Source organism: Pinus tabuliformis, chromosome 4_1 (genome assembly GCF_031772625.1).
Source record: "Pinus tabuliformis cultivar Carrire ecotype Pingquan chromosome 4_1, CPIR1, whole genome shotgun sequence".
Taxonomy (NCBI): domain Eukaryota; kingdom Viridiplantae; phylum Streptophyta; class Pinopsida; order Pinales; family Pinaceae; genus Pinus; species Pinus tabuliformis.
The window spans coordinates 588,489,511-588,507,092 of NC_142303.1; the positions used below are offsets into that span (position 1 = coordinate 588,489,511).

Genomic DNA, 17,582 nt, shown 5'->3' on the forward strand with positions numbered 1-17,582 from the left:
TTCTGAGGTGGGAGGAATTTATGGTTAAACTTGCGCTACGAAACTGCTGAAAGTCAAGCTTTGTCTACTGGTTTTAGCAGTCTTTTTCAAGATCAGTTTTTGGTTACAGGAAGACGTATTTTGGAATTCTGAGGGAGGTTTCTCTTCATAAAATTTCCAGCTACAATAACCTATCTCACTTTATTCATAAGTGTTTTCAGTTGGGAGATACTAAGCTTTCATTGAGACCCTACTTTCAGAAAACGGATTTTTCCTGTTTGCCACGTGTTTTTCAAGGACAGTTTCTAGACAGCTGGAGAAATGTTTTAAAAAACCAGGAGAGGTTTTTGTTCTGGACAACATGGGCTACAAAAACCTCCTTCAGTTTCATAAAATGTGTCATGGATGAAGAGATAAAGGCTCTGTCCCACGTGCCATTTTCAGGGATCCTAAACCTAAAAACAGGGAAACATGTTCCCTAATTTCTAGGGTTTGTCTTCAGCAGTCAGATGACCACGTGGGAGGCTTCATCAAATTCGACTTCATGGAGTGTTAGGTGTCAAAGAATGCTTTAAATGTTTAGATAAGGATGTTGTAATCATAATAAGGAGTTACACTCCTAGTTGTATTAGGTCACTAGCACTCCTAGTTAACAGCTAGTTCTAATTAATGGTTGGTTTTATGGTTAGAATAGGTGTCACTGATGGAAAATTCGAATTCTCTTGATGACGGATGATGGAATCCTAATTGTAAATACTTTATATAGAGCAAGAGGTCGAATTAGTAAAGGGGTTGGAACATTTTATGGAAAAGCTTGTATTTGGCCTATGTAAGACTCACTTTCAGTAATACATGCTTGACTTTACTTCTCAGGATTCATGAAGGGTTTTTTATGTTCAGAATATGTGATGTTGTCCTTTTCTTAATTCTTACAGTGATATGGATGTATAATCACTCAGAACTCACTGAATGTGCTCTGACTTCCTGTATACATTTATAAACTGTGTGGTCCCATATGAGTTTATGTTCTGAATGTTTAAACGCTGAATGCCCTGACTTCCATGTAGGGTTGAGTTCATTGTTATATTGAGGTGTTGTTGACTCCATAAGCCCAATGGATAGTTGTTTAATGTGTTTCCACAATTCATATTTTTCACTTGTTTCATAGAGTTAGCCATCTAATCTTTATCAAAATCATTAACCTTTGAGAGAGCCCTCTTAGGTTGAGGAGGCTAAGCCTCAGTCAAAAGTTGGTTTGAAAGAGTTACTTGAAGTCTTCCTGGTCTGCAGCCTTCCAGGGCCTGATTTTGAGATAACATTTTGGTGCGTCTGCCGAGAGCCTGAAGTCTATTCATTCCCGAAATTAAGAGGTTGAACTTCTGAAGGTAGCAGGAGCTCAGACATCTATTTGAGGCTGCAAAACTACCTTGGCGACTCCACACATCGAATAAGAAATTGGAAGGTGACTCCACTGCTAGAAGATCAGTAGCTTGATGAAGTTTCAAGATGAATTCCACTGCAAGAATGAATGCCAGGTATGCTCCTATGAATCGGTCTCATATCCCTGGTTTTCCAAATCCTATGCCAAAGGTTGATTGGTTAGAGGATCTTCCAATATTCAAAGATGAAAAGAAAGACAATGCTGCTCTTCATTTGGTTAGGTTTCATATGCATGTACGCAGTCTTAAGGTTCACTTTCCTGAGGATTATCTCATGAAGATGTTTATGACCACCTTAGAAGGAAAAGCATGGTCTTGGTATAAAAGTTTGGAAAATGGTTCATTATATTCTCTTGCTGATTTCCATGATGTGTTCTATGACATGTATAAAGAATGTCATCCTTCCTTATTGTTGCTCAAAGATTGTTGTAGACATTCTTTAAGTCTTATTCAGTACTTGGAGGATTGTTATGATGATGATGAATTTATGGATGAAGAAATTTTAGAGGCTCTTCATAACAATGCATTTCAGCACCAAGAAGAAAGTATAACATCTCATGAAATGCAGCATGAAGATCAGCAGGGGTTTACTTATGAAAATCATATTACATCCTCTGAGATTGATGTAGAGATGCAGCAGACTTCTCAGTCTTCGAATCATAATGAAGATGAAAATGATTACACACAGCAAGAAGAAATACTGGAGGAAATTTTCTATGACCCTCAGGCGGAGGAAAAGGTTGTTCATTTTTGTGATTCCTTGCAGCAGCTTGCATCAAAGAATGATCTTTATAATGAAGAAAATTACATTGTTTGTGGGCATCATGCAGAAAGGCAGTTGGATAGCATATCAAATAAATTTGGTGTGGCTGAGGATCAGTTGTTTGAAGATATAGAATGTTATGAGAATCATCAAACTAACCATGTGTTTTTTGACCGTATAGCTGACTACATGGAAAAGATTTACTGTTCAGGCTTCCAATTATATGTTCATCTTGAAGAACAGTTACACCTCATGCTTCCTTGGTTATTTCAGTATCTGGTTTATTTATGCTTCAAGCACAGTAAGGAGATCCAAGTTTCAGATCAGATTGATGATTGGCTTCATTGGAAGTTTCATGTTTCTTGAGCTACAATTGGAGAATGCAGCTGATAGGGTAGGTAGGAAGGTGCAAATAAGCTCAGGGTAGGTTGACTGAGCATCTGTTTCAGTAGGTGCAGTTTGAATTCTTCATTCAGAAATCATTAAAGGCTTGGGGAGAAAATTGGGCAGAGGTTCAGAGTTTTATTCTAGAGGATGGATAGCGGCACTAGAGCTGCAAATTCTTAGTATACCACAAGGGCACACTATCCCTAGTGGAGCCACTGTTATCACCCTAAAATCTTTGTCTCTAAGCTTTGGTAAGTTGCCTTGTTTCTAATCATAGTCTTATAAGTTTTGAGTCAGCTCATCACAATTAGTGTCATTCTCATTTACAAACCCTTCTTTTAGTCATGGTGTTAAAGGGTCTCTAGGTCATTTCATGCTTTAAGAGTTAGGTCATAAGGTTAGAAGTCTTTCAAGGTCATATCTCTTTTCCATCAAAGTTTGACAGCCTCATTCCATGTCCTAGAAGCCTCACCATGAGTTTGGAAGTCATATCTCACATTACTTTGGAGAAATTTTCAAACTAGTTTCGAAATCACTGAACTAGGAGTTTTCGTAGCGCGCTACGAAACCCCTGTAGCAGCCTGTTTTAGCAGAAAAACTCTGTTTTCTGCTTTTACTAGTCAATTTCCAAGAGCTTTCCTGAGAAGCTGAGAACTTAATTTTGCAAACTGAAATAGGATTTTCTTCCTAACATGCTGCACTACAAAAACCTCTTTCAGTTTCGTCAAATTCGTTCTGAGGTGGGAGGAATTTATGGTTAAACTTGCGCTACGAAACTGCTGAAAGTCAAGCTTTGTCTACTGGTTTTAGCAGTCTTTTTCAAGATCAGTTTTTGGTTACCGGAAGACGTATTTTGGAATTATGAGGGAGGTTTCTCTTCATAAAATGTCCAGCTATAATAACCTATCTCACTTTATTCATAAGTGTTTTCAGTTGTGAGATACTAAGCTTTCATTGAGACCCTACTTTTAGAAAACGGATTTTTCCTGTTTGCCACGTGTTTTTCAAGGACAGTTTCTGGACAGTTGGAGAAATGTTTTAAAAAACCAGGAGAGGTTTTTGTTCTGGACAACATGGGCTACAAAAACCTCCTTCATTTTCGTAAAATGTGTCATGGATGAAGAGATAAAGGCTCTGTCCCACGTGCCATTTTCAGGGATCCTAAACCTAAAAACAGGGAAACATGTTCCCTAATTTCTAGGGTTTGTCTTCAGCAGTCAGATGACCACGTGGGAGGCTTCATCAAATTAGACTTCATGGAGTGTTAGGTGTCAAAGAATGCTTTAAATGTTTAGATAAGGATGTTGTAATCATAATAAGGAGTTACACTCCTAGTTGTATTAGGTCACTAGCACTCCTAGTTAACAGCTAGTTCTAATTAATGGTTGGTTTTATGGTTAGAATAGGTGTCACTGATGGCAAATTCGAATTCTCTTGATGAGGGATGATGGAATCCTAATTGTAAATGCTTTATATAGAGCAAGAGGTCGAATTAGCAAAGGGGTTGAAACATTTTATGGAAAAGCTTGTATTTGGCCTATGTAAGACTCACTTTCAGTAATACATGCTTGACTTTACTTCTCAGGATTCATGAAGGGTTTTTTATGTTCAGAATATGTGATGTTGTCCTTTTCTTAATTCTTACAGTGGTATGGATGTATAATCACTCAGAACTCACTGAATGTGCTCTGACTTCCTGTATACATTTATAAACTGTGTGGTCCCATATGAGTTTATGTTCTGAATGTTTAAACGTTGAATGCCCTGACTTCCATGTAGGGTTGAGTTCATTGTTATATTGAGGTGTTTTTGACTCCATAAGCCCAATGGATAGTTGTTTAATGTGTTTCCACAATTCATATTTTTCACTTGTTTCATAGAGTTAGCCATCTAATCTTTATCAAAATCATTAACCTTTGAGAGAGCCCTCTCAGGTTGAGGAGGCTAAGCCTCAGCCAAAAGTTGGTTTGAAAGAGTTACTTGAAGTCTTCCTGGTCTGCAGCCTTCCAGGGCTTGATTTTGAGATAACATAAAGGAAGAAGATATTTGTAAAACAAACTTTTGAACTCGGTATGGCCACTATGAATTTGTAGTCATACCTTTTGGGTTAACTAATGCACCCGTGACATTCATGAGTTTGATGCATGGTATTTCCACCCTTTCTTGGATAAATTTGTTTTAATCTTTATAGACGATATTTTGATTTACTCCAAATCTTTGGAAGAACATAAGGAGAACTTACAAATCGTATTGCAAATATTAATAGATCATCAAATGTATGCAAATTTTAGTAAGTGTGACTTCTATAAAGAGAAGATCCAATACTTGGGACATTTGATTACAGCTGAAGGTATAACTATGGATCCTGAGAAAATCAGAATGATCTCGGAATGGCCAGTTCCTAGAAATGTGGCTGATATTAGATCTTTTATGGGCTTGGAGGGTTTTTTTTTTTTCTAAATTAGTCTACTTCTATATTAATACAAAATATTCGTACAACGAGACGAGGGTCTCAAAAGTTCCAGCCCATGTAATAGCATACTGACAGTGCACAGTGGACTAACTATCTCAGGACTTGCAAAAACTAGCTGTAGGACTTAGAATCACTGAGTCCAAAACTAAAGTCTCTGAATCCTGACAGTGACCCCATTCTGACTTGAAAGCCACCTTAGTCAAAATATTAACTAACCGACATGGAATGCCGCCCACGCAGGGGAAACTGACCCTCAAGAAGAGTTATAAAGACTTGTTACCGGACACTACATGCTTAGGATAGACAAATCCTCTGTTGACAAATAAACAGGACCAAAAACACTCAAACCTGAGAGGTATGAACCACCGCATTTGACCAATGAACAAAACCAGGGACACGCAAGCTTGTTCAGTCCTCATGCTGAGTTGGAGGTTGTACCTCAGTGATGCGACAGCCAAAATGCTCTGGTTCTTCATACTCCACGGAATGTCCCTCTGCTCTAGCTCGATCTTCTACTGCAGGAGCACTTGGGCCAGCTTGAGTGGGCATATTCTGAATTGCACAGCCCCTATTATCCTGTCTTTGTTCAGTCACATTCATCGTGGGAGCTGTCCAGTGTTCCATCCTCTGTTGCTGAGAAATTCCTGAGCCTGCTATCTCCGAACCCCCAACTTGCTCATTCAGTTCAGCAGTGACCGAAACAATGAAGGAGGAATTACCCAGTCTATAGGGGATGCGGAAGTGAGCCGTGTGCGTTCTGGTGTGCTGAGAGCTCACCTCTGTCATTAGCTGCCCCCTTCCTCTGCCACGCCCTCTCCTGGTCGCCAGCTAGTAGTATAAAGTATAGTCTGAGGCCTCAGACGAGGGGTACGAAGTTGTGGATGACACCTGGCGAAGGATCCAGCCCCAAGAGCTGCCTCTCCTGCTTCCCATTCTGGGGCGCTCTCTAGGCATTTTGATATTAACTATGGAAGCGAAACAAATAGTTATCGAGGATACAACACAAATGCTACCTAGGAGAAGTTGTAGCCGGTGGAAAGGAGCACGAATTCCTGTGATCTTGTTAACTTTCCGCACTAGAGCCAGACAATGTTCTAAACTGTCTCTGGCTCCTGAACCTTCACCCTTTCTTTGCCCGGAAACGCTGATGAGAAGAGCGATAATGCAGATTATGTCGCGCTTCATTGCAGATCGATTATTACAATGCAATCCGGTTATTAATGATGTAATGATGTTTAATGTGTGTGTCCTATAGCTCCTTCTGGCTGCAGTGAGCGTCCACGTGCCCCCCTGTCGGACCATCCTCGTATTAGGTGCTAGAAAGATCATCCGCATCCGGGAGAAGGAGATCCTTTTGCACCAGAGAAGTGCACTCTTTTTTGAGGTGTTCATCATTTGTATCACATAGAGGACCTGAGAAGAGTAGGTGCAGCTGATTGACCCCCTGATTGGCCAGTCTATCTGCTACCCTATTGGCGGTGCGCCTGATATGCTTGAAAGTGATGCTACTATTTGTCCTTAGCCTTTCTTCAATCTGTTCCAGTCTACTGAGAAGCCTCCAGCTTGAGGCTATCTTCGCTGCTGGGGAGCCTGCTTGAATCCTTGTGGCGGATGCTATTAAAATTTGCGAATCCCCTTCTACCTCCAGAGGGAAAAAAAATTTCTGTACTGCTATGCATATGCCTTTCCATAGACCCTCCAATTCTGCTGCATTGTTAGTGTCTTTGCCGATTGACCCATGATATATGTGCAAGACTGTACCTACTTCATTCCTGAAGACACCGCCATAACCTGCCGGCCCGGGATTGCCTTTGGTAGCCCCATCGAAATTTAATTTGAAGGAGTGAGTTGCCGGAGGGGACCATGTGTGGGGAGAGTCAATACTATTGGGGGATTTATTCTTATTTTGAGCTGAAAATGTGAGGTTCAAATTCCATTCTTTCAGGATTAGGCGTTCCTGAGGAGATTCTGGCAGGTCTGATTCTTGCCATTATTTTAGAGCAAGAGTTTCTTGCAGATTATGTTTGAGAAGTATCCAAAGAGCATCTGGAGACTTGCTATGGTTATTGAATATTCTATTGTTCCTCTCCTTCCATAGGATCTAGTAGACAAAGCCTGGGAGAAGGCTCCAGAGGGAATTTAAAAGAAGGCTTTGAAAAGGATGTTTGGGCCGGTTTCTGATGGTTTCTGTGATGCTGCCCACCTGTCTGCCCGATCTTCTATTGCATTGCTAAGTTTTTTCCCATAATTGTATTGCTAAAGGACATGTATCCTGTAGACGCGAGATGGTTTCGGAATGAAGATTACAGTTTGGGCATCTGGATGGACCTATAAAACCTCTCCTTTGAAGATTATCCCATGTGAGTATGCGCTGCTTGCTCAGAAGCCAAAGAAAAGTGGAAACCTTGGGCCATATGCCTGGTTGCCATACCTAATCCCAAAGTTGATCCTTTGTTGCCTGCATCAGTTGATAGAGAATCTGGTATGCTTCCTTAGTTGTGAATGTTCCTTTTGGTGTGTGACCCAAACGCAATTTGTCCTTTTGATCTAAGTGCTTGATTTTCTGGAATGTTAGCTCCTGATCTATCTCTTCATGGATCTCTCCTTGCCAATCCGCCTGCCAAGTGCTCATTGGTCTCCAGAGTTGGAAATCATCAGGGGATTGCTGATGCCAGTACTGATGAACATAGATTTGGTTAGCTTGCTGCATTGAAGCTTTCCATTTAGGTTTATTGAAGAGTGAGGCTAATTTTGGGAGTTGTTGCCATGAGTCCTCCCAAAATCTAGCAGTAGTGCCTGAATGGATCTCCCAGAAACTATGCGCTTGGATAAAAGCACTATGATGCTTTGCAGCATTCCATATCAACGAGCCTGGAGTAGAAGTGCTGATTCTTATGAGTTCTTCCAACTGACTACCTGGCGCATATTTGGCTTGCCATAGACGTGCCCAAGGTGTATTTGGTTTGGTGATCCAATTCCACCAAATTCGGGCTCCCATTATGTTATTGCTGTGGAGGGGATCCCGCAAACCTAGCCCACCAACTGATTTTGGTTGACATACCTCCTTCCATTTGACAAGAGCCCATTTCCTGTTGAGACCAGAGGAACCCCAGAGGAAGTTTCTTTGTAGATTGCGAATATTTTTCAGGACCCATTTTGGCGCAGCTAAAATGGAAAAAAGATAGAGAGGCATAGTTTGGAGAACATATTTGAAAAGGATGAGCCTACCAGCAATATTAAGCATGTGGAAGGTCCAGGATGATAGCCTTAGTTCAAGTTTGTCGAGGAGGGTTCTCCATGATGCGTTCTTAATGGCTGTGTCCAACAGAGGGGCTCCCAGATAATTCGAAGGGAGTACTGCTATGGGATAACCCAGTATCCTGGCAATGTTCCTCTGAGTCACTGAAGGGGTGTTAAAGAAGAAAAGCTGGGATTTAGCAGCGTTGATGGAGGTTCTCGAGGCTTCTGAGAAGAGATTGAGTAAGGCTTTGAATGCGGAGGCTTCTTGCACAGATGGGTGGCCAAAGAGCATGGTGTCGTCAACAAACTGTTGATGGGAAGTAGGGGGAAGACCATGAAGAGAGATGCCTTTAAGGGAGTGAGAGGAAATGGCATGATGAAGAAGACGGCTAAGACCTTCTGCCATGAGAACAAAGAGGAAAGGGGAAAGAGGATCACCCTGTCTGATGCCTCTTGAAGGACGAAAGGGCTCAGAGGGTGAGCCATTTAGCAGGATCGAGAAGCTGGGAGAAGAGATGAGACTCATAATCCACCGGGTCCAAGTTGCACTGAAGCCAAATGCCAATAACATTTGATGTATATAATTCCAGCTGAGTTTATCAAAAGCTTTGGAAAGATCAAGCTTGAGAATCATACCTGGCTTTTTTAGAATCTTGAGAGAGTTGATCACTTCGTTTGAGAGAATGATACCGTCCATTATCTGGCGCCCTTCCACATATCCGGTTTGTTCTGGCGAGATGAGGAGGGGAAGAAGTGGTTTGAGCCTGTTCGCCAAGACTTTGGAGATGAGTTTGTAAATAACATTACACAGTGCTATGGGCCTGTATTTGTCTGGCGTGTTTGGTTCCTCTATTTTTGGTATTAGCGCTATGAAAGTCGAATTTAGAGAAGGAAGGATCTAGTGCATGGATCTTGATTCCTCCACTATCTTCCATACCTCTTTTTTAATCAGCTCCCAAAACTCATGAAAGAAGTTGGTCGTGAAGCCATCGGGACCCGACGTTTTACCATCTTTGAACTGGGCCATCGCTTCTTCCACTTCCTGCAAGGTGATGGGTTGGAGCAGCATATTATTTTGGTTCTCCGTGATGATTTTCAGAATGTGCCGTGTCAGTGCTCGAATGGCTTGATCCCTGCTTCCTGGTGGCTCCCAAAGAATATCCTGAAAGTGTTTTGTGAATTCCCATTCCACTTCTTCATGCACTTCTAATCTGTCCCCTTGTGGATTGTTGATAAAGGCAATATTTTTATGCATTCTCCTTTGAAGAGTGGATCTGTGGAAAATTTTTGTATTTTTCTCCCCTTCCTTAAGCCATCTGATTCTAGACTTTTTTCGCCAGAGAATTTCTTCTTGCTTCCTTCGTGCTTCTATCTCTGTTAAGAGAGTCTGCTCCTATTGTTCATATTCTTCCGTTTGACCCTCTAAAATGATGCTCTGTTGTAGTGATTCCATCTGCTACTCCAGTTTTTTCCGGTGTTCGAGGATATTTCCAAATTGCGTCCTATTCCATGATTTGAGAATCTGCTTGAGGTATTTTAATTTTTGTTGGAACTGGAACATCTTGGCTCCTTCAGGGGGAATGAAGGAGTTCCAGGCCTCCTTCACAACTGCTTTGAAGTTGGGATGAGAGAACCAGAAGGCTTCAAAGCGAAAGGGTCTATTTCTCTTTATGCATGGACTCGACCACTGTAGCATTATTGGCCAGTGATCTGAGCCCGCATGAGGCATAATGGAGGCATGAAAGTCCCTTCCTAAATGTATGGCATTATCTGATATGAGGAAGTGGTCCAACCTGGAGGCTATATGCTGCGATCCCCTCCTTTTGTTAGTCCAGGTGTACATACCATTTGAAGTTTGGAGATCCATTAACTGATTGTTGTGTATAAATTCCTTGAAGCTTATACTATCCCCTTCTAGCTTTGATCTGCCCCCTGTTTTTTCCTTTAAAGCTGTTATGATATTGAAGTCACCTCCGCCAAGCCATAGGGGAAACTGTCTATTGGAATTGAGCGCTGTGAGTGTATCCAGTAGATTCAGTTTTTTTTGTGCATCTTGTGGAAAATAAACATTAGAAAGATGGCCATGGATATTCGTTCCAATGAGATGAAATGTGGACTGGATGAAGAAGTGTGAGGCATGAAAGTCGTGAAGGGAAAGTAGCTGCGGGTTCCACAGGATCGCCAATCCCCCTGAGGCACCTGAAGCGTCTACTGAAACTGAGCGGCAACCTATCCAAACCTTATTTAGAATCCTTTCCAGAGTAGTGCTGTTACTTTTGGTTTCTTGAAGAAAAACGATTGAAGGCTTTTCTTTCTGAATCAAATTTTTTAACATGCTGTGTTTTGAGGGGCTATTCAGTCCTCTCACATTCCATGAAATTAGCTTCATGGAGAACTATTGGGCAGGGTTTTGAAGAACTTTGTCAGCTTGGGGAATCTACCAGATTCCACCAGCATGTCTCCGATGATTATGGTCCTTTGCAGATCTGTTTTGCGCCCTCATTTTTTCATCTCTTTCAGGATTTTCTTGCTGTCCCAAGGACTTCTAGCCTGAATTCCCAGACTTTTGTTGTGCTGCGCTTTGGTTAGAACACCTTCCAACTTTTCAATCTCCTGGATGGGTATTTTGTTAAAATCTTTCTGTTTGCATGCAGTTTCCAACGTGAGAATGTCCAGACCTTCCAGATTCACGCTTTCTGTTTCCTCATCCATATGTGTCGGAGTGTTTTGATCTTCCTCGAATATCTTTTGATGAATACTAAGAGCAAGAGCAGCATCTAATTCCATGGCTGAGGCTTGCACGACGTTTTCAACCTCTGCTTTCTCAGCTGAGGTTGAGGCGGGTAAGCTGGTATGAGTGGGGGCTGGGATTGTAGATGGGTGTTTTGGGACCTGGGGGGAGAGGAAGGAGAGGGATCTACCAAAGGTGGTTCTGGGTGATCCTCCGAGGTATTTTGAGAGGTTAGAATAGCAAATCTGTTCTGGGTGTTGGGCTTGCCGGAGCTGGCTGGGGGTGCAGGGGTTTTCTTGGCATGTCGCCGGCGATTGGGAACCTTTGTGAAACCTTCTTTATCTTTGTTGGGCTCATTGCCTAGGGCAGTGGCCTGCAGATTCAAAGGACAATCCCTGAAAAGATGGCCATGTTCATGGCATTTTCTACAACGAAAAGGGATGTGCTCATAGTCTATTGTTTGGATCCATTCAAAATCATCATGAAATAGACTTACCGAGTCGGAGAGTTCTTTGGTTAGATGCATGAGAACACAGATCCTGGCATAGGAGGTATATCTTCGAGTTTTGGTTTCCTCAGCAGCTTTTATGAATACCCCTAGGCTGTCACCGATGTCTTTTAAGGTCTCCTCGTTCCAATATTCCAGAGGAAGAGAGTACATGCGTATCCATACTGGAGCCCAACTGAAGTCTTCTTTGTCTGGGTCAAACCTCTCTCTCCATTCTCGAAGGTACAGGCCTGAAGAGTTGAAAAAGTACGGTCCTCCCTCGAAAATACGCGATTTGTCCTCCAAACAGTTGAATGTGGCAGTAAAGAAGCCCTTGGGGCCAAGCTGCAGCGTGACTTGCCCTTTGGGCTTCCATTTGGAAGCTATCCATCCATGCAAGGCCTTTTCAGTTGGCCAGAATCCGAGAAATTTGCCTATGAGCGCATGATCCTTCATGAATTGGATCTGGCTGTTGATTCTTTGACTGGGGAGATCTACTTTGATTCGTTCTGCAGTCTTTGGGATGCAGGTCACAGAAGACGCCTTTGGCTGTGACGTTGCAACTTTTTGATCTGTGCCTTTTCCATTGATAGCCGCAGATCCTGCAGCGGAGTTCCCAGCGGCGTCTATATTCGGTCCAGGGTCCTGATCGGTCCGTGGGGGGACTCCTGTATTGTTCAGAGAGTCTGCGCAGCCTGCTTTGTCAGAGGAAGTACTGGAGGGTGGAGGGTGGGATGAGCCCGCCCCTCCCAAGGGCGATGCCATTTTGAAGCGCTTAGAAGGAGCAGTGAGGCGGGGGCGCCGAACGCACTGAGAAAGCTATTCAGGGATTAATGATCGAACCCTAGCGCTGTTTGCATCCAGAGCCAAGTTTTTTCATCCGATGTTTCTTTAACCCCATGATTAATCGGCTTGGAGGGGTATTACCGTCATTTCATTGAGAATTTCTCTTGAATTTCGTATCCCATCACCTCCTTGCAAAAGAAGGGAAATATGTTTAAATGGACTAATGAATGTAAGTAGAGCTTTGAGAAATTAAAACATTTATTAACTATTGCCCTCGTGTTGAGGATAACTGACCGAAATAAGGAATTTGTAGTTTGCACGGATGCATGTATAGAAGGCATACGAGCAGTGTTAACACAAGATGGAAAGGTGATTGCATATGAGTCTTGAAAGCTGAAAGAACATGAACAATCGTATTTTGCCTATGATTTGGAACTAACAGCTATAATACATGCCTTAAAGGTAGGAGACATTACCTTTTGGGTAAAATATTTCTGTTGCTAATTGATCATAATAGTTTGACCATTTATTTCAAACATCCTGGTTTAAATGCTCGACAAGCACGATGGAGTGCTTTCCTCAGTGAATTTAATTTCGACACTAACCATTTAAAGGGCAAGGAAAATTGAGTTGCGGATGCTTTGATAGAAGAATGTATTGCATATATGAACTTTATTATAACCAAACAGAGTTTAATTTCTTAGAACAAATTAAAGAGGTTACCCATCGAGATCTTAGATACAAATTCTTGTGGCAGCAAGCTCAACAGGCTGCAAGACACGAAAAACAATTGGATTATGACATAAATCAAGGTCAACTACTAAATTTTAGGGGAAGAATTTATGTTCCTAACCAAACTTTGATGAAATAGTTGATTTTAGATTAATTCGAAGAGGTCATCTCCGATAGAGATGTAAAATTTAGATACGTTTTTTGGAAATCCTTATTTACAGGGATGGGAACTCAAGTCCAATTTAGTGCTTCATATCATCCGTAGAATTATGGACAAATTGAAAGAGTGAATCAGGTATTAGAGGATATGCTTCGGATGATGTTATGCAGCTACCTAGTAAGTGGGAAAAATATTTGCATCTTGTAGAGTTTGCATATAATAATGGGTATCATGAGTCTTTAAAAATAAGTCATTTCGAGGTGCTTTATGGGAGAAAGTGCAAAAAACCTGCAATTGGAGCAACCCTAAGAATAGGTTGATGTTAGGACTAGAAATGTTAGATGAAATGGAACAAACAGTGGTTGGAGACCATTTTTCGTGCGAATTAAACAAAAGAAAAGCACATTGAGGGGGCTAGCTCTGCGAAGCTTGCTCCTCATTTTTGTGAACTTTTCAAAATAATCGAAAGAATTTCAACAGTAGCGTATAAATTAGCCTTACCGAGTTATGTAAAGGTTCATAATGTGTTTCATGTCTCCTTTCTAAAACAATATGTCTATGATCCTAACCATGTCATTCACTCGTAGGAGGTTCAGGTAAAAGCAATATTTTAAGTTTATTATATTTATTTATATATGCCATTATAATAAAATTCTTATAAGAATTTTATGATTTTGGTTCAGGTCGAACCAGACGAATAATTCCTAGTAGAGCCTTTGCGCGTCCTCGATCAGAGGGAAACAACATTGCGGAAGTGAGACATTACCCAAGTTAAGTTGCAATGGAAGCACCTTCGTCCAGAGGAGGCCACTTGGGAAGACAAGGATTTCATGCAATAGGCATACCCAAATATATTCCAGGATCGGAATGAACACCCGGACGGTGTTCTGCTCCAGGGGGAAGATGTAACACCCTCAAATCTAAAGAGTAAATTTTAATTACTGTCATTTACTTTTAAGTCATTTTTGTGAAAAGACAATTTGTAAAAAAATAAACAAAAATGGATAATGAGTATGTTTATTGCTTAATAAAATTTAAAAGAATTTTGAGAAGTAAGGTTACGGACGTAGACTCAATAAATGTTTGAAACTTCTAATATGGTTGAGGAGGTAGTTATCTCTTCTAATCTAGACCTCAAAGATAAAATCATCTCAGGAGGAAATATAGGGGGCTATCCACCAGAGGGAGGAACCCACCTGTAGAGAAAAGAAGAGAAAGAGATAGATTACTTGGAGAGATTGTCTAGAACTAGTCTCAAACCAACGGAGACTCTCCATTCAGAAATAATTCTAGCACTCTAAATTAGACCAAGAGGGTCAGGTAGTCTGAAGGCCCCGTTAACAGTTGAAGGTTGCAAGATATTGACTGAATTGGAAGTGGAAGCATGGGGGGCAATCTAGATGTAATTGCCAGTTCCATTGGAAGGGAGGACTAGTTAAAAGTTACTGAGGAGTTACAAATATAAAATTACAGAGTTCTTTATACACAGTCTTGTAACTACCGAGACATAGGTTTTCTTTTCACAGGAAAACATTAGCTATCACAAGAACAAATTGCATGGAAAAAATATAGTGAAAAAAGGGCCAAGTAGTTGTGGTAAACCCTTAGAATCTGGGTTATCGCAAAAACACCAAATAACCTTAGCAGGAAAAGAGACTCGGGGTTGTAGACTAAGAAGAAAGGATTAAAAGAAAAGACCACCTCTAAACATATATAGTATAACTAAGTAAACAATGCCATCAAAGCAACACATATGCTAGTTTATGTCATAGAATTTATGTAGAGAAAGTAGGCCAGAAGGAAATTGCGAAAGTAGTTTATCATACCCCAATGAGGGTTGAGATTAAAGAAAATAAAACATGACTGTAATTTAATTCTCTTTCATTCTGAAATAAACAATAAGAGAACAATTCTAATGTTTGAAAATGTACAACTGTAAATTGCATAACTTAACTGAAATGAAAGCCCAACATTCGAATAACCATCATAGAAATATTGATTCCATTAATAAGGTCCAAAACAAAAGTAAATATTATAACTTAAGCCAAACCTACGAGCCTCAGACCTTGGAGAATAAATAACAATTACAAGTTCAACAATGTTGACTACTTATCTCATAGGAAAAATGAAGGCCTCAAAAACCCAAGAAAGAAGAAACCCGAGCAGTTTGCATCACCTTGTATTGAGCGACTAACACAAAATGCAAAAGGAGGATTGTTCCCTCTATTTTTCTTGAAATAAACCGAGTCAATTGAAAAACATGGTAAACCCATTAGAAAAGGAGAACAAGGATAAGCTACATTCCAACATGGGTGGAAATCTTGAGTGTAACAAGAGGGATCTTCAAATGACCGCATCATGAAAAGCCACCACAACACCTCACGATCGCCTGCAAACAAAAGAATGAGAGCATTAAGGGCGAACGAAACAATTGAAACCCTGAACAATAATCACTAAGAGAAATTAAACTAAAAAATGAATATACCTAGAATGTCTGTGTCGTGGCTGAGACAACTGTCCAATTGAACCTTGCTAGCCGAGGATGGATGGGGAAAGGTTCTTTCATCCACTGACATACCCAAATCCTCTACGCAGATAGCAAGGGATGGTGGTTAACTAAGGTACTGTGGGAATAAAAACTTGGGGAACTGGAAAACATTTGCAGAATATGGAAAGCCTGTAACAGTTGTAGAGCTTCTCCCCTTGCTGAGGTGAAAGGGAAATGAAGTCCGACAACAACAATACCAGGGTTAGTTACTCTAATCTGCTCCTAAGGAATGTTGACCGTTGGATCGTTGCCCAGGATCTCCACCGTAGGATCACCACCAAGTGGCAGATGGAAAGGTCAAACATCTAGATGTGGGCCTCGGGAGTGGCATACATCCAATCCCTCAGTACTGGACCATAATGAAGTGTTATCCATGCGAAGTTTTTGTAAACAAAACACAGGTTTAGTACTGTACCTATCGGTAATAATGATCAATGCTATTAAAAATCTTAAATCCAATTCTCTATCATGACGTGGATTACCACTATGGTTTAACATTCGATGTATTATGTATTGCACAGTTCATAAAATCATTAATCAAGTGATATGGATAACAATCTTAATAGAATAATTTTTCTTTTTCACATATGATTTGTTATGTGACGTTTGAGTGTTACAAGTGGTATCAGAGCACAACTCTCAATACCGTGGCCTGAATGGGAAATGATGATAACAATAAATTTTTTGAACTGTGCACAGAGACGAAGTAAACAAGTAGACTACTACAATGAGAGGGGGATCTAAAGGTCGAGGAACACGCCAGATGCAGAACCCTGATACAAATCCAGATTTATGGGTGCAACTAGGTGTAGAAAAAAAACAATAAACAAATAGCTTGCTTGAAATTGTGTATGAAATGCAAGTTGAAATGGTATGCCTAAGAACATATAATGAAAGGTCGATGCAGGAGCAAGAAAGAATCCTCAAGAGCCTCTCAGATAAACAAAATCATCGAACTTCGACCTAGTCTTGAGTATAGAACCCGGGATGAGGAGGAACATCAACAACGAAGTGAAAATACTCCAGAAGGGAGCCATACTTAGAAATTTGACAGAAATAGAATGGATCGTGAGTAGGAATCTAGTAATGTGTCTGAACCTAGAAAGACCAAGAAACCGAAGCTGGAGCTGCAAGGAGAATTTAGAAAAATTAAACCTCCATTTTTCGATGGGGAGGCAAAGGAAGCTGCAAAAGCACAAATTATTAACATGAATAAATATTTTTAGGTTTATGAATATGACAGTCACCTAAGGGCTATATTGGTCATTTATCAACTTCAGGGTAAGGCCACCTTATGGTGGGAGGAAGTTAAAATTGTAAACAGAGTAGAGGATCAGGACATAACATGGGACGAATTCAAGAAACATTTCAAAAAAAAATACCTGAAGGAGCGATTCTATGATGAGAAAGCCAAAGAGTTTCATGATTTGAATTTGGGGCAATTGACAATGGACGAATATGTGACAAAATTTACATCTTTATTAAGGTACATGCCATATATCTGAGAAGAGAAAGCTAAGGTACAACATTTTTTGAGTAGTTTACTTGCATATATGAAGGAGAGAATAGAGTTTTATAGTCCTAAGACTATGGATGAAGCCATTCGAAAATCCTAAATGTGCTATCAGTAGATCAAGAAGAAAGGAGATTTGGGAAAAAATTGATCCCAAAAGAAAGGGCAGAATAATTATTAGTAGTATCGAGGAACGAGATCCGCAAAATTCAAGAATGAACAAAGGAATTTATCAAGTAAACAACCTAGAAGGAGTGAGCATAAGACCAAGTGGCAAGCATTAAAACAAGTTGACAGAGCATCCAGTAAGTCGGAACTTAATGAGGGACAGAGACCCCTTTGCA

General features: G+C 40.7%; 1 protein-coding gene across 1 annotated transcript; it reads right to left on the reverse strand.

The window, feature by feature from the left end:
* Nucleotides 1-7,472: 7,472 nt before the first annotated feature.
* LOC149177338 (uncharacterized) lies at nucleotides 7,473-8,687 on the reverse strand. The gene has a single exon (XM_089421721.1). It carries the CDS (start codon nucleotides 8,685-8,687, stop codon nucleotides 7,473-7,475), a length of 1,215 nt encoding a protein of 404 aa, XP_089277847.1.
* Between the last annotated feature and the right edge of the window lie 8,895 nt (nucleotides 8,688-17,582).